General features: G+C 39.4%; 2 protein-coding genes across 5 annotated transcripts in view; one reads left to right on the forward strand and one right to left on the reverse strand.

Moving 5' to 3' along the window:
• LOC6048811 (centaurin-gamma-1A) overlaps positions 1-15114 on the forward strand; it is a 217819-nt gene extending 202705 nt beyond the window's left edge. For 2 of the 4 annotated variants that reach the window (XM_038258293.1, XM_038258294.1), the window contains exons 2-9: positions 3509-3741; positions 9819-9960; positions 10019-10153; positions 11003-12241; positions 12314-12553; positions 12614-12731; positions 12804-13161; positions 13482-15114. In XM_038258293.1, coding sequence (XP_038114221.1) covers positions 3509-3741; positions 9819-9960; positions 10019-10153; positions 11003-12241; positions 12314-12553; positions 12614-12731; positions 12804-13161; positions 13482-13745 — 2729 coding nt within the window. In that variant the 3' untranslated portion in view covers positions 13746-15114. Of the gene's footprint in view, positions 1-3508; positions 3742-7732; positions 7952-9818; positions 9961-10018; positions 10154-10758; positions 10916-11002; positions 12242-12313; positions 12554-12613; positions 12732-12803; positions 13162-13481 lie in introns of those variants that run through there. The other 2 variants (XM_038258295.1, XM_038258296.1) reach the window with 2 other exon arrangements.
• On the reverse strand, positions 15112-22428 carry LOC6048810 (probable 4-coumarate--CoA ligase 5). The gene is made up of 2 exons (XM_001865642.2): positions 21204-22428; positions 15112-15778 (listed from the first exon to the last, which is right to left on the reverse strand). Exons 1-2 carry the CDS (start codon positions 22368-22370, stop codon positions 15236-15238), a joined length of 1710 nt encoding a protein of 569 aa, XP_001865677.2. The 5' UTR covers positions 22371-22428; the 3' UTR covers positions 15112-15235.
• Positions 22429-22584: the final 156 nt, after the last annotated feature.

Here is a 22584-nt window from a genome sequence, read left to right on the forward strand (position 1 = left end):
AATTAACACTGTTTGTGAATGTGACTGTGGCGACGGTGCGCCCCTCTTTTCCTTTCGGAGTAGCGAGATCCAGTTTCGTGAGAGAATCTTCCACTGGAGGCGTCATATTTCGGAACTGATGAAAAAAAAAGTGTTCAAATTAGTCAATCTCTAATCTGCGTATTAATCACCAAGTCATTTTTCTAAGTTTTTTTTTTTGCGCCAACCAAAAGAAAAAGGACCTTCCCTTTTCGCCAACCTTCTAATCCTTTCTGACAAATTAGCTGCACCGAAAATGCTTTCAAATTAAAGTCTCCAAGGCGTGCGTTCTTGGCCGAACAAAATCGCGTGCCACGATCGTCAATTTAATGGGAATTGTTGGGCCAATAAAATCTCTTCGCAAAGTGTGGTGCGGTCGCGAGTATCCCAAGAATGTCACGTTCGTGCCCTTTTCTGAATTGGAATCTACGAGCGAAAGTGGTCTCCTTTTTCAGTCAGGGTTAGTAATGCTATCTTAAATTTACTTATTTCTATTGACAGTTGACAATTGACAGTTGACAGAGTGTTAGTTGTTCCTTAAAGTTACTACAGTAATTAAACTCTAGCCAGGGGCATATCAACGTTGACGTCCGTGATTGGGAAACTCGAAAAACTTACTTGCCCTTGGCTTCCAATAATACATGATATAATTTCAAAGTACTTACCTTTTCACTCTACATGAACATGTTAAAAGTGGTATATCGAATCTGAAGTCCGTGTTAGGGACCGTTTCGACTGGAAGTCTTAATTCCAAAATTGCTCAAGATCACCGATTCGCGCCGCCCAAATCGACCATTTCCAATCCAATCAGTGCCAAATTATCGCCAAATTAGCACAAGCAAGTTACATAACCACCTAAGCCGAAGCTGTGAACAGCTTCAAAACAAACCCAATCGAGAGAGAGAGAGCCCGCTACGAGCTCAATTTAACGAGGTGCCAAACGCGCGCCCCCGGTGGTGGTCTGTACTAATCGTCATGGTCTCCGATTTCGGACCTTACGCAACCGCCGTTCGGGGAGATCCAAGGTGAAATTGACATTAGTCGCGTCGAAATGGAGCCGGCGAAAATCGGCAAAACTTTAAACCATGCATTATTCATCAGATGCATCTCAAATGCGACTAAAATGTGTGTTAGCCGGCTGCGAAAGGATTAGAAACGCCACACCAATGGAGGTCAGCGCCTGCGAGTTATGCAAGCTGCTTCGCAGCGGGGTTGCGTTTTTTTCGGAGGAGTGACCTGCGGGCGAGGTTGCTTGTTTTAGTAATGGGATTTGGTGGAGCGTGGAGTTCGGTTTCGGGTACAAGGTCATTTTGTCGTGAAATGGCGTTGTTATTGATCAAATGTCATTACGATTTATTTCTTAAAATAATTTAAATTAAGCTAGTTACGACGTAGTCGATGTTCTATTTCCGAACCTTCCTTCTTGCAATTTACGTCAACAAGTTAATTATTTAAACACAATTACTCACTCGCGATACAGTAATGTTCGACATCGAACCCGATGTCGTCGACTCACAAGTCCCTCAAGAATAATAAATAGTCAAGATAATTGCGCCAAGTTCGATTCCTCGTTCTGTGTTGTCGATCGGACTGGGTCAAATACCCCCTTGTCACTTTGGCGAGGAAAGGGAAGGAGGTAGTGTTTGATTTCATCAACAGATGTCGCCCAAGAAGAGAGCTTGAAATGGAATGTGTTTTGCAGAAATTTTGCATTTTCTGCTCGGTCGTGACTAGGATGTGCTTTTTCGTTAGTTTCGAACGTCACTTTTCAACAGGTTGTAAATAACATTTCAAAAATAAGATTAATTCATCTTCATAAAAACTTTTCGATGATAAATCCTAAATTTGCCCCAACAACTCAATCGCTTCAACCTTGGCAAACACTTTGCATCCCCATTTCGGTCGATGAGAACGCCGACACGTGTGATGTGCGCGAGGTGACTGACCCGCAAATAGACACTTGAGCATAATTTCGGTTCGGAATGGTTCCCTCGGGGCTTTTTGCTGTGTTTGCGCTGCAACGTGGTGTTGGCACGAAACGTGGAAATAAAGCCATTGAGAGGAGAAGGGGAATCCACTTCTTGGAGCTCTAGTGTTCAAATTCTAGCGAAAACTGGCTCTTTATGGAGCTTAATGACTCCATAAGGTGCTGTAATTCGAGAAGCCCTGACTCCTAATTCTATCCTTGCATTCTGAAATGGGTTAGTGAATATTCTATAAATTATTCTAGTTGACAGTTGACTGTTGACAGAGTGTTAGTAGTTCACTTGGTACTTACCATTTGTTCTTTGCAGCTTCCAATTCACTTCATTTTGTTTGTTCACTAACTGCTGGGTACTTTGATGTTGAAGTCCGTGTTAGGGAACCATTTCAACATCTTCCTTATTCTAAACACTTCTTACACTAAAAAGGTACTTACCGTTTATTGCAACTTTCAAATTTTTGTTATCACTTGGCTCGAGGTATATCAATGTTGACGTCCGTGTTAGGGAACATTTTCAACATCTTTATTTTGAACACTTTTTACGATAGATTTGTACTCAACCTTCCAGCGCCATATTTGAACAGTTTGAGACTATAGATCTTGAAACCAACTAAGCAAATAAAATTATTACTGACTCTTGCGCGCAGAACTTTTACTACCCAGCTTAAGCCGACACTAGCTCTATCAAGACGACGATCACCTTCATCGTTTATGGCTGTTTCGAAGTCGTCGTCCACGTTGGGCAATAAACAGTTCATCATTTTTTCTCTACAAACTCTTTGAATTGGGCACTGCCGATGCCGGCCCGATGGCTATCATGCCATTTAGATGGTTATTTCTTTGAAAATTTATGAAATCGAATAACGATTAAGTAAGCGGGCTCGTGCACAAAGGTTGTAAAACTTGAGAGGGTGTAAATTACCCGTTTAGGGCCCGTTCCTCAACGGGATGCCAAGAGTCAACAAACGGGTCACCTTTGTGGCAGTTGATGGTTTTATGGCTTCGTCGAGACGAACCCCTACCGATTTGCATCCCTGGTCAGCCGAAAACCAGAACAAATCGCTTGACCGTAGAAAAAACACAAATTTCAAGCATCTTGCTCCCGGTTCTGAAAGGACAACCGAAAAAAAGCAACATATCAAAACATAATCTAACTTTGATTAACTACAAGAAGATTTACACCGGTGCCCAGCTTCCTTCACGCTCCGACGAACTCGCACAAAGGTCCAGCTGGATGGAGAACGTGTGACATTTTGATGAGCACATACACGAGAGATTGACACTTGAAAAGAAGTGTTAATGAAACTTGTTTCTTTTTAACCCCTTTTTTTCTTAGCCCCGAAATCGCTCCCTTTAATGAAATTATTTCCAAAGTCAGCCTCCAGTTCCTTCATTAACACCTTTTGGTCAAATTTTAGGGCCAAAACCTGTTCCTCCAAATCATAAGCCTTGCAAATCCCTTTTATTCAATTGCTAAATTTTCTTCTTCCTCTTATTTATTTTCAGATTCCTTCGTCAACAGCCAGGAGTGGACGATCTCACGGTCCGTGCCGGACATTCGGCTCGGCATCGTTGGCAGCCTCAGCTCGGGCAAGTCGGCGCTGGTCCACCGGTACCTCACGGGGTCCTACATGCAGGAGGAGTCCCCGGAGGGCGGCCGCTTCAAGAAGGAGATCCAAATCGACAACCAGAGCTACCTGCTGCTGATCCGGGACGAGGGCGGACCGCCGGAAATGCAGGTTCGTACTAGCTACTTGAAGATTTTTTAATTAAATCTCGCGTAGGTCACCAACCTCCCAAGATTGCCAAACTCTAATTTTTATTTGCTCCGTTTTTGGCCGAGTCCCCCGGAAGGCGTGCAAAGTTTGGCCCGACCACTTGGCAAACAAAATTAGTAGGCTGGGGCAAAAGTTTCGCGCGCGGTGACGTCAGCTTGCGAAGGACTAATGGATTTGGGGGAAGGGGGTTGGCGACGTAATGCGATACGTGACGGAAAGGAAGCATTCTTGGGTTGATGGATCCCCCGGTTTCTTGGGTGGCGAAAAAAGAACGTTTCGCACTGACATTTGACAGCTTGGGAACGACATGTGTTCGGGTAGCTTTCAGTTAAAGTGGGATCGATGGGAGACAGAAGGTCGCTATTTGGCAAAAAAAGTTTGAAGAGTTAGTAGGAGCCTATCCAGAGTGTACTAACAGCTATTGACTAGTGACATTTGACAGATGTGTTAGTAAAGAGAACGAAATATACTTACCCATTAATAACGATCAGGAACTACAGCAACACTTGTACTTACCAGTTTGAAATACATCAAGAAAAAATTTGTTTGCTGAGAGGTACCTCAATGTTAACGTCCGTGATTGGGAAGTGCTTGGTTCACTAGTTTGGTGAACTACAAAGTTTAAGTCCGTCACATAAAAAAGCTTAGCAATATGAAATTCAACATTGAATTGTCTCCAAACAACTTTTAGTGCACTTCCCAATCACAGACTTCAACATATATTTTTGGCAATCTAAACATTCAAAACTAACTGCACCGTATTGGTTTTCGATGAGAAATAGAAGCTCCTAGAATCGATGGAAAGTCTCTAACTGACAAAAAAGTTTCGATGAGTTAGTATGACCCTACCCAGAGTGTTCTTACAGCTATTGACAAGTGACAGTTGACAGTTGACAGATGTGTTAGCAAAGTAAACGAAATGTACTTACTCTTTGTAACGATCAGGAACAACGCTTACACTAGTACTTACCAGTTTGAATCACAACAGGAAAACTTCTGATTGCTGTTAGGTACCTCAATGCTGAAGTCCGTAATCGAGAAGTCTGAACAAAAAAAATTAACACTGAAAAGGATTCAACTCTGCGTTTGTTACCTTGCGGATGTTTTTAATCATTCAAAACAAACCTCCGTCTGAATTTAGACCCAACTTTTCAAATCAGCAAAAAAAATCTCAAATATTAACCACCTTCCAACAACTCCAAAAAGCAGCCTCATTATCGCCCCCTCCCGTACAAAAGCGCCAACTACACGCGGCTAAATTATTCACAACGCACCGTTGCGTTCTCGTCGAGAGAGGGGGCATTCGATCCCGGGGCACTGAATTATGCATATGTGGTGTGTATGAAAAGGAAAGGAAAAATTTCTACCATCTGGCCACCCCGGACGGAAACGGAACCTGCGCCGGTGAAATTAAAATCGCTCCCGGGGCCTTAAAGTCACTTCTCGACGACGTCGGCGAGACCACTCGAGAAAGGTTTTTCTTTTTTTGAGGGGATTTTGCACAGGTTTCCTCTTGGAAGAAGAAGGGGCGGACTTTTAATCACACTCTCGGTTTTCAGGAGGGAAAAAGGGGGAGTAGGTGGTGGTTTGCCAAAAGGGCGTATGTTCGCCAAGATTAGATTAGATTTCAATTGCCGGAGATTTTTTTTCGTACATAATTATCGGGTGTTGGTGGCGGCTTTCGGCTTTTCGGGGGTTGTGACGTGTGGCGGCAGTTCACCCCCTCTGGTGAGGTGCGAATTAAACAGTCTGCATTCAGGCGGGATAGATGAAAGTGAAATAAATAGATTTGCCTGGTTGAACCGGGCAATAACGCTAATGGGTGGTTGCGAACTTTACCCCTCTCTGTAATTTCCGTTGCCGAAAAAAATTAGAGTTTGATAGAGTGATAAATAACAAATTTTCGAGCACCACTCGGATTTGCATATCAAATCCGACGACGCGATTCAGCACGAAACGTGATTAGCATTTTAATCGGAAATTTATAGCCCCGATCGATGCACCATTATCGACGTTCCAAAATCAATAAATCGTAAAAAACACAACGAAAACATTGCGGATGAAAAGGCGACCTCTAGCCCGAAAACAGATCATGATGAAATCCCCCTTTTCAAATTATCCTTACGCACCCTTCCCTTAAAAAAAGCGAAGTCGCTACGCAAAATCGTTTTTTCCTTTCACTCACTCTGTCTAATTTGCGTAACATCAAATCAGCTGGAACTAAACTACTTTCCGAACTAGGTCGGTGAGTAAATTTGCAATTTAAATCACGACGCGAAAGTCATTAAGGCATCGGTGAATGCAACTATTTTTTATGCGTCCCAAGCTGAGCCTAATCAATTATCAGATCATTGTCGCAGGCAGTAAAGACCCACGCGGAGGTCGCCTCTATTCAAATAGAGAAATTAGCAACGCATCGATCATCAACTGCATTTGCAGAAAACTGCAACGTATGCAAATTTTTGCAGATGTGCAGCATCCGATTCTTGCTTTTTTGCACACGTGCCATTGTTACAATTGTTCGGCCAAACAAAGGGCGCACACGCACAATTAGGTTGCAATTTGGAACTATTTTAGCGAGTTTAATATGACTTTTTATTGTTATTGTGTTGAGACCTTGGAGCGAAAGGGTCCTGGAGGAGGATAATTGTATGCAAAAGTTTGCTGGCGCATTGTTCACGGAGATATCGAACAGCTGCGCTGGTTTAAAAAAGGATTGGAAACAGTTACTGACTTAAAAAATATTGACAGTTGACAATTGACAGTTATTCTAGAAATTGGTTGTACTTACCAGTTGAAACAGCAACCTCAGCTTCATCTTCACTACTCACTTTGTCAACTTCAACTTTGATTGGTATATCAATGTTTAAGTCCGAGTTAGAGAAACGTTTCACATATTAGAAAACATACCTGCTACGAAACCATTTTGCATTGAAAAATCAGGTATATCAAAGTTGACGTCCGTAATAGAGAAGCTTTCGTCAGTTGACCACAGCTACAGCAGCACTAACCCGTTTGAAACACATCAAGAAACATTTTGTTTGCTGTGTGGTACTTTAATGTTGAAGTCCGTAATTGAGTTGTCAGTAATTTAGTAAGTGCTTACTTAGTACACCAGTGAATTACATCGAAAAAATCTCAGTTTTTCTATATTCAACACTGAAGTGTCTCTGAACAATTTTAAGTGCATTTTCCAAGCACAGACTTCACTATGTAGGTTTTGCAATCAAAACCCTACTGCTGTCCTATTGCTTTTCGATCATGAACAGAAGCTTCTAGACTCGATAAATAGTTCCTAACTGACAAAAATGATTAAAGTAATAGCTATTGACAAGTGACAGTTGACAATTGTGTTAGTAAATAAAACGAAATGTACTTACCATTTGTAACACGCAGGAACGACAGATTCACTAGTACTTACCGGTTTGAAATACAACAAAAAACATTCTGATTGTATTAGGTACCTCAATGTTGAAGTCCGTAATAGAGAAGTTCCAAAATCAGATCTCTGGCAGCACTCCTCAAAACAACCCATTCCCAACACCTCTTCATCTCCTCATTATGCCCGCCAGCGTTTCAAGTGTTCTGTTTGCAACATTCCAGCAGTGTTCTGTCTGTGGCCTACCTTGCAGGCGCAGCAAATCAAAAGAGAAAGATGTGGATGAAACTTTTTCCAGCTGCTGCCTTATGAATCATCGACCCAAGGCAAAGGTACCGTGTGCGTGTACGGTTACGTGGCCAATTATTCTGGAACCCCCCACCTCCCTCAACCCCGCAAAACGAGGAGTACTTCAAAGGGAAGAAATGGTGGAGTGGTGGGGGCGACCAAGGTCGCGCAGCGCCTGCGCCCTATGCAAATGTAACTGTTTACTGGCATTGGGTTCAAGAAACCACCACCGAGCTTGTCGAACTCTCCAGACTTGAAGGCTAGACCGCGCACTTCCGCTCCGCAGTCAAGTTCAATTCCTTCGGCGGTGAAGTTCACGTTTGTGTAACGGTTCAACGACGCTGTTTACGTTTACTGCCCGCATTAGCGGGCTTCTGTTTTGAGCCCTCAATCGGAAATCCATTATTGGACATTACTGCGCCGGAGACAATCGAGTGTGTAAATCACTGCCGGGCTGACAACCCCCTGCCAGGGAGCGAATGATTTGTGATATTTGTTTTTGAGGTTAGTTCTTCGGCAACAATTGGTCGAATAGTGGCAGCAATTTCGCGCGCGCCGGAAACATCTCTATGCGTTTGCGATTCGCCCTCATTTTTGTTGACCACCTTTCGCTTATATTTTTTTGCTGATTTGATTTACGACGCGCGAAAGTAATGGCCTTACCTGAGTCCCAGTGCAGTGCTACAAAGTCGTCGTCGACACATAGAACGCGATGATTTACGGACTGCGAAAATTCAATTGAGAAATCTTGCCTCGCGCGCTCACCCGCCACTGAAATCATCCATTTCCTCCCCGGCAGCAGTGTGGCCATTAGCGCGCGCGCTTCAACTCGACTGTTGTTGGCCGGAAGGCAGTAACTAGTGTGAGGGGGGGGGCGCCCTTCCTCCGAATCTGTGCAGCGGAAAACAAAATGAGTTCTCTCATAAACGAGGGGCGCTTCGCGATGAACTCGCCTAGTATATTAATAAGTTTGTTTAGTAGTGACAGAGGTGACAGCTAAATTTGTTAGTAATTGACAGCTGGTACTTACCCTTGGAGTTTCTGCTTGAGAAATCACCTAGTTTCACTTGCACTTCACTTAAACATCAACACACTCATTAGTACTTACCTTTTGGATGGAACACTACAAATCACACTTACACTCACTTCACTTCAACTATACGTTATATTCAGTGGAGGTACCTCGATGTTGAAGTCCGTGATTGGGAAACACACTCATCAGTACTTACCTTTTGGGTTCTATAAACACTACAAATTGTACTTACACTCACTTCACAACAATTTTACGTTATTATCAGTGGAGGTACCTCGATGTTGAAGTCCGTAATTGAGAAGTGCATTTTCAAAAAGTTTGTAGCTTTTGCCTATAGATACAATTTTTGATGTTTAAAAAAAATATGAATTTGAATCAAGTAATTCCACAATCGTCGAACCCCTCGTTCAACCCCCAACTTTCCTCCACCTAGCCAAATTGGATCATTACTCGGTCAAAGTTTCACGTGCCTTTGCGCAGCAGCAGAATACGAGCACGTGAGCCCGGAAAGGCCGACAAAAAAGCTGACCTTGAGCGGTGTGCGCACATATTTATGCGTTCTGTCTTTCCTTAGTCGCTACGGCTTCTTCCGACTCCAAATAATATAATTAAACCAAAACCTCACCTCGTCGTCGTGGAATTAAGACGCGGAAAGCGAAAGCTCTTTTGTTTTGTGGGAATTTGGCCCCTCGCCGAAGTTTGTACGAAATCGACTTCTTTTTGGCAGACCTTCAACTTTTTCTTTTTTTATAAACTTCCCTCAAATGAAATCGAATTCCTTCATGATGAACTGGCAAGGTTAACTTACTTCCATCAGCTGTTTATTTATGAGGTCCCGTAACGGATTTTCACTTTCTTCCGGCCATCGGATCAATCATAAACATCTCAAAATCAATCAAAAATCTTTTTCGAGATAGTTTTCTTCGAAAAAACGACGCATTTTGGACCCTTTTCAAAAAAAAAATCAGAATCCCTCCGTTATTTAGTCGGTAATGTGTGTACGGAATTTGTTTTAATATACTCCCCTAGGAGTATTTTTCCAAAAACCAAAAAAAAATACAAAAGGGAGCGAAACCTGAATCGATTTCGGGTTCATATTTTCGAAAAAAGGATTCTCTCTGGTGACACTTACACACATCGCCTCCCTTTTGTTCGTGTGTGTGTTTATGATTTATCGTCCCACCGTGACAAATCAATTACGGGGTGACGCCTAAATAACTGCTATTATGTTACATTTGATACTCTCGCCAAATCGCCAAAAAATCGGGGATCGTTTTTCGAAAATAACAAAAAAAAAGAATTTTGAGACGTTGACCTTACCGGTTTTCTTACTTGCAGTTCGCCGCCTGGGTCGACGCCGTCATCTTCGTGTTCAGCCTGGAGAACGAGTCCAGCTTCAACGCCGTCTACACCTACTATACCAAAATGTCCCACTTCCGGAACAGTGCGGAGATTCCGATCATCCTGGTCGGGACGCAAGGTTTGTTTGAAAATTTAACTTCCAATAAAACTTAGCCTAATAATCCTAAATTTTACAGACGCCATCAGCGAACGATCACCTCGGGTCATCGACGATTCCCGGGCGCGCAAGCTGGCCCAAGATCTGAAACGGTGCACCTACTACGAAACGTGTGCCACCTACGGGCTGAACGTGGAACGGGTGTTCCAGGACGGTAGGTTTCGAAAAAAACAACTATCTAAAATGGCCCTAAACGGTTAGACTATCTCTGGAAGGCATCTCTTAAAAACTATTGACATTGACAGTTGTGACAGTTGTTAGTAACTAGAAGGAAATGTACTTACCATCAGCAACGCAGCAATCCTGGAACCAGTTTTTAACGTACTTACCGCGAAACTCGAACCACATCAAATTTTTGGTCGTCATCGAGTTTGGTATATCAAGTCTGACGTCCGTAATCGAGAAGTCAATTTGAGACTAAATTCAAGCAAGCGCTTACTTCGCTCGTCTAATTGGAATTGCACAACAAACATGAAGTTGCGCACTCATCCATAACGCAAACCTTCGGTTTGCGTCCCGACTAGCAAGGACATGCTCTACAATTACCAACACCATCGCGTTGAAACCAAGGACGCGCGCTGTCCCTCTGGAGGCCAACCCGTGAACCGTGCCTTCGACCGTCCTTGCGTGTCTGTCTCTCTGTCTGTCAATGTGTTGGTGTGAGGTGGTTCACAAAAAAAACCTTCCCAGCATAAAAGCATAAAACTGGGGGAAGGATGCAAACGAGCACATAAACAAAACAAAAGAGACACCGTGCATAATTCGTGGAAGTCTGCGTGTATCGGTGAACTTGGTGCTGGAGGGACCGAGTCTGTACTTTATTGCGCTTTGTTTGGTTATGTTTTGGACGGTCGGGACTACGGCGACAGAGTTTTTTTTCGCAAACGCGCAAAGATGCCCTTCTATCGGAGATATTGTAAGCCGGAGTGTGCCATTTTCTGTGAGTGCGTTGCGTAGGTTAATCGTGTGTTCTTGTTTTTTTCTCTGTTGTGCCGATTTACAGCTTGCCAGAAGATTGTCCAGCAGCGTCTGTCGACGGGTTCGGCCATCACACCGACCAATTCACGGCCAACGACGCCGCAGGGCACCCGACTTGGGGTGGCCAGTTTCCACGCGACCTCCGTTCCTAGCCCGACCAACGGGTTCTCCGGCTCGTCGAGTCCGGCCAGCGGTCTCACCATGAGCAGTTCCTCGCCAAGTCACCAGCAGCAGCAGCAGCAACAGTCTGGACAGAATCAGGGTAACATGACACTACCGCATCGACACCACGCTCTTTCGGCCTCGAGCCACCACATTCCGATCAAGATCAGCCAGGAGATGCTGGCGAGTGAGAGTCATCTGATTGGACAGCGGGATTCGCATCCGCCGGCCAAGTGGGGAACCATTTCGCACGGGACCTCCCAGCAGGCATTGTTGGCGTTGACCAACGAGAACAACAACATCGCCAAGTTTGTTCCGCCGACGCATCCGGTGTCGAGCGATGGGCTCCAACCGCTGGGGTTGATATCGGGAAAGGACTCGGGAGGGAGTAGCGGAGGGGGGAAGGACAAGGAGCTGCCGACTCCAACGTCTACGCCGACGACGTCGCGGAAGAGCCGACGAAGATCGAATCTGTTCATTCCTTCCTCGTCGAAGAAGGAACAACAGGATAAAATCAAGAACGGAGAGCTGGGAAGTGGCCGGGCCATTCCCATCAAGCAGGGATACTTGTACAAACGGAGCAGCAAATCGCTGAACAAGGAGTGGAAGAAGAAGTACGTGACGCTGTGCGACGATGGGCGGTTGACGTACCATCCGTCGTTGCACGACTACATGGACGACGTCCACGGGAAGGAGGTCTCGCTGCAGTACGTCACGGTTAAGGTCCCCGGTCAGAAACCTCGAGGCTCCAAGTCGATCATCACCAACAGTGCGCTGACCGGTGCGAACCTGGCGGCCGGTATGAACGGCAAATCTACGAGTAGCAACGGGTTGACCGAAGGCATCGGTGGTCTGTCCCTTGCCAAGGATCGCAAGATCACCGAGAAGGTCCTGCTGACGGCCTTCGACACCCTGCGGGAACCCGTCAAGTCCAACTCGCAGACCAGCGGCGACGAGGGCATCGTCATCAGCAACAGCAACTCGCAGAGCTTCATCGGCTCGGACGGCAACTCCAGCAAGCTGGACGCCCAAACGCCGAACGTCAAGAAGCGACACCGCCGGATGAAGAGCAGTGGCGTGGGGAAGAACAACGAGTACGACGGTAAGTTGCTGCTTCGCAAACGCGTCATCCTCCACTGGCTCCTGACCCAACACCCTGCTGTTGTCGTTACAGATTCCGACGGGTTCGAGTTCTACATCGTCTCGCTGGACAACAAGCAGTGGCACTTTGAGGCGTCCAACTCGGAGGAGCGCGATGAGTGGGTGTCGGTGATCGAGCAGGAGATCTTCAAGTCGCTGCAGGGCATCGAGTCAAGCAAGTCTAAGCCGCTGAACCCCAGCGACATTGCCTCGATGCAGTCGATCCGGAGTCGGGTGCCGGGGAACGGGTACTGCGTGGACTGTGATTCGCCGAGTAAGTTTGACACCCTTTTGGTCTTGTAAGCTAGAACTAACCTAATTTTTTTTGTTGCAGATCCCGAATGGGCAAGCTTGAATCTCGGAGTGCTAATGTGTATCGAATGCTCGGGTGTGCACCGAAATCTTGGCTCTCACATCAGCAAAGTGAGGTCCCTCGGACTGGATGAGTGGCCGTAAGTGTCTCAATCTAACCTAACCTAACAATTTTAGAAATTTTAACTAACCTACTTTTTCAAACCCTCTAGTCCCGGCCACCTCAGCGTGATGCTCGCCATCGGCAACAGCCTCGCCAACTCGGTCTGGGAGTCGAACACGCGCGGCCGGGTGAAACCGACGCCGGCGAGCTCGCGGGAGGAAAAGGAAGCCTGGATCCGGCACAAGTACGAGGCGAAAGAGTTCCTGCCGGCGTTCAACGCGGCGCCCCCGATCGGGCAGCAGCTGCGCGAGGCGGTGGTGCGGTCGGACATGAAGGCGATCATCATTCTGCTGGCGAACGCGTCGAACGAGCACATCAACTCGACCGTCAGCAATCGGGACCTGCGGACGCCGCTGCACCTGGCGTGCGCCATCGGCAACCTGGCCATCTCGCAGCTGCTGATTTGGGTGAGTTATATTCCTAGCTTCCCTGACAATTCCCTGACAGTGTTAGTATGGTTTATTGACTGAATGACAGAATTGACAGTTGTTAGTTGTGTTGACAGATGGTACTTACCCCTTTCGATGAACGCTTCACACGTTTTCACTTCACTACACTTCAAGCTTACTACGATTTCAATTTAGGTACCTCGATGTTGACGTCCGTGTTCGGGAAACTCACTCACTTACCTTAAATCTTCCACTTCAACTTGCTTGACAAACGAACCTTAGTACCTTAATATTGAAGTCCGTAATCGAGATGTTAATTTCTGTTTTCCACCCGCCAGCACCACGCCAACCTGAAGCACATCGACCACGAGGGCCGGTCGTGTCTGACGTACGCGAAGGCGGCCAACTCGCTGGCCGCGGCCCGCCAAGCAAGCAATACCCCGCACCACGTGAACGTCGAGACGACGGCGGCGCTCGTCGACCTGCTGGCCAGCCTCGGCTGCACCGACCCGGCGCCGTTCACCGCCAGCGGAACGCTCCCGCGGCGGCGGGAAACCATCGACCAGGGCACGTTCGAGAAGTTTTCGTCGAATATTATTTAGGGAGATGATCTTTAGGAAAGAGAAACCTAGTTTTAAATTATATTCGATATATATTATACGTTCAAAACCAATGTGATCCCTCTATTTAAAAAATATTCATCAGAGAAGGAGAAATTAGTAGACAGATGAGCGTAGAACTTTTTTTTTTTTTGGTTTTATTTATCCTCGAACGATAGTTTCATTTATTCGAAAGCAAACACGGTAGAAAAGATCTAGTTAATTATTGTTTAAGTTGTGACAGGCTAAACCTAACGATAGAAGGAAAAACGGAACCTCGTGTAAGATATTTGGATTGGAACGTTTAAATTTTGTTTTTATGTATAGTTCTTTTGTATTTTATTGTGCTAATTTTATGCTTCGATCCCGTGTAAATATCCTGTAAGCAAAAAAACACTGTAAATTTAACTGTTCCCGCCCAACTCGGTTACGCAAACTATATTCGCTCTCGTTTAAACTATTTGTATAATTTTAGAAGAAAATCGCACCGTCTACTTAAACGGAAGAATCACCACACAGTACACAGTTGATTTTAATCACCACATTCTTTCGTTCTTTATTATTCTTATAGTTTCAATTCACTGTTACATTACCTCTTTGTTGTACAATTCCCTCTTTATTACAGAATCTAACCTTAATCGAATATTTCACCAACCCTCCCCACTGACTGTTTTCCATTCGTTCCATTAGTTCTGTAGAAGCTCATTTCTTGTGTCATCCCCAAGTCCCCCCAAAGAATGCCAAATTGTAGCGTGCAGCACTTAACAAAGTTACACTCACAAAACAAACTACAAACCTGCTTGAGAATCTAACCAACAAACAAATTACGTTTAGCAAATTATAACAACATAGCAAAAGCAAAACAAAAACTGCACCATATTAAACAACAAAAACAAAACAAAAGTTCTAGCGCGTTGAAAGCAAATAAAATTTACCAAAACAAGCAAACATATTCTTATCAAACACCGCAGATCCCGTAGAAGTGATTGAACTGATTGCTAAACTGTGAAGAAGGAAAACCCCCCGTAGATGAGGCGAAACTTTCGGACTAACCACAAACAAGCAAGTGAAACAATGATAGACAAAACAAACAAATACAGTTGTTAGAAGAAAAAACACAAACACACGATTATATTGTACTCTCCCTCACACAAAGTTAGAAAACCGCGCTGAGCACACTTTCCTTAAATCTTCTTGAAAACAGAAACAAACACTCACAACCCTACAAAAACTCTGTACCACTACGATAGGCAATAGGATAGTGTAGAGAACAAACAGAAGAAAACAGACAAACAAAACAGGCGGAAAAAACAAAAGAAAACAACTAATCTAAAGAATATGCGATGGCTGATGAAATAAAACAAAATTATTCAAAAAAAAACTGGCTTTTTTATTCTTCTCTGTGTTTACATTCCCTAATGATTATCACAAAGAAAAACATGAAAAAACTGTCAAAATAGTTCCACTTAAACTCACACCAACAAGTGGTGGCGCTAGTGTTTCAAACTACCGTGCCTTTCCTCATACATCCTAACCGCCATCTTCCTAACCTGCGCCCTCCTAACCTTTCCCGTATTCGTCACCGGCAACTCCTCAACAAAATAAACCCCTCCCCTCAACCGCTTAAAATCACAAACCCTCCCCTCAACAAACCTCACCACATCCTCCTCCTGCAACTGATCATCCCCCCTCACCACCACCGCCGTCACCAAATCCAACTGCTCCGCGGTAGCGATTCCAACGACCACAACCTGCCGAACACCCTCCAACTGGCCAATGATGCCCTCCATCTCGCTGGGGGAAATTTGGTAAAATCCCCAACAAATAATTTCCTTCAAACGATCCTGGAGGGTCACAAACCCGCGCGAGTCGATAAAGCCGATGTCGCCGGTGTGGAGGAAGTTGTCTTCTTGGCGGATGATTTCTGCGGTGGCCTTTTCTTGGTGAAAGTAGCCCAGGAAGGGGTATCGATAGCCGGCCAGCAGTTCGCCGGGTTGGCTGGGGCCGAGTAGGGTGCCGTCGTGGGGATTGATGACCTGGAATGATGTTCAAACCTGTGAGACTAAAAACTAAAAACTAAAAACTAAAAACTAAAAACTAAAAACTAAAAACTAAAAACTAAAAACTAAAAACTAAAAACTAAAAACTAAAAACTAAAAACTAAAAACTAAAAACTAAAAACTAAAAACTAAAAACTAAAAACTAAAAACTAAAAACTAAAAACTAAAAACTAAAAACTAAAAACTAAAAACTAAAAACTAAAAACTAAAAACTAAAACTAAAACTAAAAACTAAAAACTAAAAACTAAAAACTAAAAACTAAAAACTAAAAACTAAAAACTAAAAACTAAAAACTAAAAACTAAAAACTAAAAACTAAAAACTAAAAACTAAAAACTAAAAACTAAAAACTAAAAACTAAAAACTAAAAACTAAAAACTAAAAACTAAAAACTAAAAACGAAAAACGAAAAACGAAAAACTAAAAACTAAAAACTAAAAACTAAAAACTAAAAACTAAAAACGAAAAACTAAAAACTTAAAACTAAAAACTAAAAACTAAAAACTAAAAACTAAAAACTAAAAACTAAAAACTAAAAACTAAAAACTAAAAACTAAAAACTAAAAACTAAAAACTAAAAACTAAAAACTAAAAACTAAAAACTAAAAACTAAAAACTAAAAACTAAAAACTAAAAACTAAAAACTAAAAACTAAAAACTAAAAACTAAAAACTAAAAACTAAAAACTAAAAACTAAAAACTAAAAACTAAAAACTAAAAACTAAAAACTAAAAACTAAAACTAAAAACTAAAACTAAAAACTAAAAACTAAAAACTAAAAACTAAAAACTAAAACTAAAAACTAAAAACTAAAAACTAAAAACTAAAACTAAAAACTAAAAACTAAAAACTAAAAACTAAAAACTAAAAACTAAAAACTAAAACTAAAAACTAAAAACTAAAAACTAAAAACTAAAACTAAAAACTAAAAACTAAAAACTAAAAACTAAAAACTAAAAACTAAAAACTAAAAACTAAAAACTAAAAACTAAAAACTAAAAACTAAAAACTAAAAACTAAAAACTAAAAACTAAAAACTAAAAACTATAAACTATAAACTAAAAACTAAAAACGAAAACTAAAAACTAAAAACTAAAAACTAAAAACTAAAAACTAAAAACTAAAAACTAAAAACTAAAAACTAAAAACTAAAAACTAAAAACTAAAAACTAAAAACTAAAAACTAAAAACTAAAAACTAAAAACTAAAAACTAAAAACTAAAAACTAAAAACTAAAAACTAAAAACTAAAAACTAAAAACTAAAAACTAAAAACTAAAAACTAAAAACTAAAAACTAAAAACTAAAAACTAAAAACTATAAACTAAAAACTAAAAACGAAAACTAAAAACTAAAAACTAAAAACTAAAAACTAAAAACTAAAAACTAAAAACTAAAAACTAAAAACTAAAAACTAAAAACTAAAAACTAAAAACTAAAAACTAAAACTAAAAACTAAAAACTAAAAACTAAAAACTAAAACTAAAACTAAAAACTAAAAACTAAAAACTAAAAACTAAAAACTAAAAACTAAAAACTAAAACTAAAAACTAAAAACTAAAAACTAAAAACTAAAAACTAAAACTAAAAACTAAAAACTAAAAACTAAAAACTAAAAACTAAAAACTAAAAACTAAAAACTAAAAACTAAAAACTAAAAACTAAAAACTAAAAACTAAAAACTAAAAACTAAAAACTAAAAACTAAAAACTAAACACTAAAAACTAAAAACTAAAAACTAAAAACTAAAAACTAAAAACTAAAAACTAAAAACTAAAAACTAAAAACTAAAAACTAAAAACTAAAAACTAAAAACTAAAAACTAAAAACTAAAAACTAAAAACTAAAAACTAAAAACTAAAAACTAAAAACTAAAAACTAAAAACTAAAAACTAAAAACTATAAACTAAAAACTAAAAACGAAAAACTAAAAACTAAAAACTAAAAACTAAAAACTAAAAACTAAAAACTAAAAACTAAAAACTAAAAACTAAAAACTAAAAACTAAAACTAAAAACTAAAAACTAAAAACTAAAAACTAAAAACTAAAAACTAAAAACTAAAAACTAAAAACTAAAAACTAAAAACTAAAAACTAAAAACTAAAAACTAAAAACTAAAAACTAAAAACTAAAAACTAAAAACTAAAAACTAAAAACTAAAACTAAAAACTAAAAACTAAAAACTAAAAACTAAAAACTAAAAACTAAAAACTAAAAACTAAAACTAAAAACTAAAAACTAAAAACTAAAAACTAAAAACTAAAACTAAAAACTAAAAACTAAAAACTAAAAACTAAAAACTAAAAACTAAAAACTAAAAACTAAAAACTAAAAACTAAAAACTAAAAACTAAAAACTAAAAACTAAAAACTAAAAACTAAAAACTAAAAACTAAAACTAAAAACTAAAAACTAAAAACTAAAAACTAAAAACTAAAACTAAAAACTAAAAACTAAAAACTAAAAACTAAAACTAAAAACTAAAAACTAAAAACTAAAAACTAAAAACTAAAAACTAAAAACTAAAACGAAAACTAAAAACTAAAAACTAAAACTAAAAACTAAAAACTAAAAACTAAAAACTAAAACTAAAAACTAAAAACTAAAACTAAAAACTAAAAACTAAAAACTAAAAACTAAAACTAAAAACTAAAAACTAAAAACTAAAAACTAAAAACTAAAAACTAAAACTAAAAACTAAAAACTAAAAACTAAAAACTAAAAACTAAAAACTAAAAACTAAAAACTAAAAACTAAAAACTAAAAACTAAAAACTAAAAACTAAAAACTAAAAACTAAAAACTAAAAACTAAAAACTAAAAACTAAAAACTAAAAACTAAAAACTAAAAACTAAAAACTAAAAACTAAAAACTAAAAACTAAAAACTAAAAACTAAAACTAAAAACTAAAAACTAAAAACTAAAAACTAAAAACTAAAAACTAAAAACTAAAAACTAAAAACTAAAAACTAAAAACTAAAAACTAAAAACTAAAAACTAAAAACTAAAAACTAAAAACTAAAAACTAAAAACTAAAAACTAAAAACTAAAAACTAAAAACTAAAAACTAAAAACTAAAAACTAAAAACTAAAAACTAAAAACTAAAAACTAAAAACTAAAAACTAATAACTGAAAACTAAAAACTAAAAACTAAAAACATTTTTTTTAGCTGAAAAGTTCTACTTTTCAGCACTCAAATGGGTGCTTAAAAGTTGAACTTTTCAGCACTCTTTTCGAAAAGTAACACTTTTCAACATTTTTTTGATTCAAACGATTTATTGACAAAATACATGAAAATTTAACAAAAAAATTCACTCAGAGTGTGTTTTTTTGAATTGCAAAAAATGTTGTATGGAACTCGTTGCAAAACTTGATTTTTTCAGCACTCTTCGTATTTATCCAACTCGGTGAACCTCGTTGGATAAATGTACGACTCGTGCTGAAAAAATCCTCTTTTTGCAACTTAAACTATTTTCACCTGTTCAGTGGATTTGCAACCATTCTTTATAATATCTGAGTATTGACGAAATTATTATTTTCACAAATAAAAACTTTTTGCGGTACCGTAAAACGGGGTGACTTTGATAGCCGGGGTGACTTTGATAGGTTTGCGATTTTTCCGCAAAATGAAGTGTACAATTAAAATACGTAAGGAATGGTTTAGAAACATACTGACCGTGGTAGAGAACTGTTCAAAGTACCTCAAGAAGAACTTTTCATAAAATTTTGACAAGTTTAAAAGTTAGTTAACTATAGTTAAGAAAATGTCGATGAAAGTCATTATTTTAAACTTCTCAAAGTGTCATGATTTTCTCAATGAACATGATTTTGAATCGGAAAACGGAATGCATTTTCGGATTCTTTGGACAATTTTCCACTAGGAAAAGGTTAACAAATTTTGTAAATAAAAAATAATATGTGTTTTTGAAACACAATAAAATAAAACTCAAAATTTAAAGGCAATTTCAGTTGAACAAATTTCATGTAAAATATGAAAAATTTTGGTTCATGCTTCGAATTCAGTATAAAATGCAATATAAATCGATAATTTTACAAACAAAACTAGTTTTAATATTTTTAGGCAAAATTCCGAGTTTTTAATAATTTTACCTTAACATTTAAATGTGTTTCGCTAAAAAGCTTAAAAACTTAGTTAACTAAATATAAACATTGATTTTTTTCTTAAAAACTATATCATCTACATTAGTGATGGTACATTTAGCGTACAAATAAAGTTTGAACATCTTAAATATGATTTTAACAAGAAAAACTATGACTATCAAAGTCACCCCGGAATCAATACTAAGATTTTTTAACGTAGCCATTTTACTAAACATTATTGAAAAAACTTTTTTTCCGAAATAGTGCATGGACTTTGTGTGGTCTACCCCAGCACATGTTTTAAAAATAATAATCTTGAGGAAAAGCTTACCTGTTGGAAAATATTCCAAAAACAAATTGAAATCCTATCAAAGTCACCCCGGTTTACGGTACTTTACATCGGATTCTATGAAAAAAATAATAATTTAGCGATCTCAAACATGATAAAAAATATTTTCAGTGCAGGCAAATGTATTTTTTTTTTTTCATTCAATCATACTTTTATTTCCATTGAAGTTTTTGGAACTAAACCTAATTTTGATGATTTTGAACTTTGAAAAATATCTACTATCAAAACAACAACCAAATTGAAAAAAAACACAAATAAAATAACAATTTTGGAAAACCCCAAAATAAAAATAACGTTATCAAAATTGCAAAAACACGAAAAAAATAATAGTAACGAAAAACAAAACATACGGAAAAATAGAAACTCAAATCCGAAAAACCTGAAATTCAAAAAAAAAAAACAGAAAAACAATAAAATAAAACAGGGAAGAACCATAAACCAAAAATACGAAGAAACAAAAAAAAAACAAAGCAACAAAAAAAAATTAAGAAATAAACAAAACAACCAAAAAAATTAAAACAAAATAAACCATTTATAAAAAAAAGCAAAAAATCAAAAATAAAGGCAAATAAACAAACAACTGCAAAACAAATGAAAGAAAATGGTAAAACTAAAGAAAAAAAACAATTTAAAAAACGCTAAAACAATAGAAATGGAAAAACCAAAAAGAACTAGGTAAAATCTAAAAAAAACTGAATCACGGAACAACAAAAAAAACAAAACTTAAAATGTTAAATAAAAATAAAACCAGGTTACCAACTTTAGTTTGGTTTTAGTTTGATCATTTGAATATAACAATAGAGTATCGAAAAGTCTAACTTTTCAATACATTTTCTGAGAAGTTAAACTTTTTAAGCTAGATGAAAAAATAACTTGCAAGTAAAACAACCTATTTATTAGCATTATACAATAACTCCACTGATTATTCGTTCAACAGGGATCAATCCTTACTTTCATCTCAATATTCGCCTCCAACTCTCCAACCGTTCCTCGCCAAATCACCTTCTCCACGGCCATCGCCCCAGCTCCAGTTTCACTCATCCCGTACCCAACGTAGCACCGTCCATTCGGCAGCACCCCGTCAATATCATCCCGCAACCAATCCGGCACCGTAGTTCCTCCACATAAAAAATATCTCAGCGAGCTCAAATCGTACCCCGCAAGCCGCTGTCGCTGAACCAATTCCAACGCCAACGGCGGAGGTGCCAAAACGTGCGTAACGCCATACTTTTCCACCAGATTAAGCGCCAAATCTGCCTCGTAGCGATGACTGGTGATGATCCGCCTTATTCCACTCATCAGACCACCGAGCAGCATCATGTAGCCGGAGATCCAGTGCAGCTGGCTCGTTAGCAAAATTGCCCGGTCATCTTCCCGGTCGTTATCAGCAGTGCTGTAAAGTGACTGATCATTCGTAATGAGCGAGCACGTGAGGTTGATCAGCTGGGCGTGGGACAGGCAGATCGGTTTGGGGAGTCCCGTTGATCCGGACGAGGTAATCACGGCGGCTAGCGTAACTTTGGAATCGGGCACCGAAGGTCCTTGGAAACGATCCTCAGTTCCCGTTGGTGAAGCTAGATCTTCAGTGAGGATCATTAAGCGAGCTGTAATTTCGGCTTCGGCGATCGCAGCTTGAACCGTTTCGAAAAATGCTTCGTCACACAAAACTAGCACCGGTTCCGTCAACCTGAGCAAATGAGACATGTCGTGAGCGTCAAGTCGGCTGTCAACCGTGTTGACCACGAATCCTGCTAGGAAGCACCCGAAGATCACTGGAGAAAGATTTGTTGAGTAACCGGCGACCACCGCGATCACTTCACCGGGTTTGAACCCGAGCTTGGTAAGATTTTGCGCCACCCGGATCGTTCGTAAGCGGAGATCTTCACAAGTTAGTACGCGGCCGTCGGAATCACAGATTTGGGACACTTTGGTGGGGGTTTTGGCCAGCACGGTGCAGATCGCCTGGCCGACCGATGTTGTAGGGAGAAAGGGGGATTCGATGCGGGGACCGCTCCAGGTTTTGGTGAAAGCGTTGTACGAGGTCATGGCTACAGGGAGAAGGTTTGTAACGAACTGATCGATACTTGCGGATCTGACATTCCTGGTTGGGATCAACATAAACTATTCTAGCTTGAGTTATCAGAGTGTTGCAAAGAGAAGCAGAAGAGAAATCAAACAAAAGGGATTTGATGGGTTTCAAGAGATAGAGTTATTGCAGAAGATGACCAGCAGTTCATAGGGCAAACAAACTGTATAAAAACTGTTAATCTTTTCAAATAGTTACGAGTTATATTATCAATTGTCATCATGCATCTCTGCCTAACCAAATTTT

The sequence above is a fragment of the Culex quinquefasciatus genome, chromosome 2 (assembly GCF_015732765.1).
Source record: "Culex quinquefasciatus strain JHB chromosome 2, VPISU_Cqui_1.0_pri_paternal, whole genome shotgun sequence".
Lineage (NCBI taxonomy): Eukaryota > Metazoa > Arthropoda > Insecta > Diptera > Culicidae > Culex > Culex quinquefasciatus.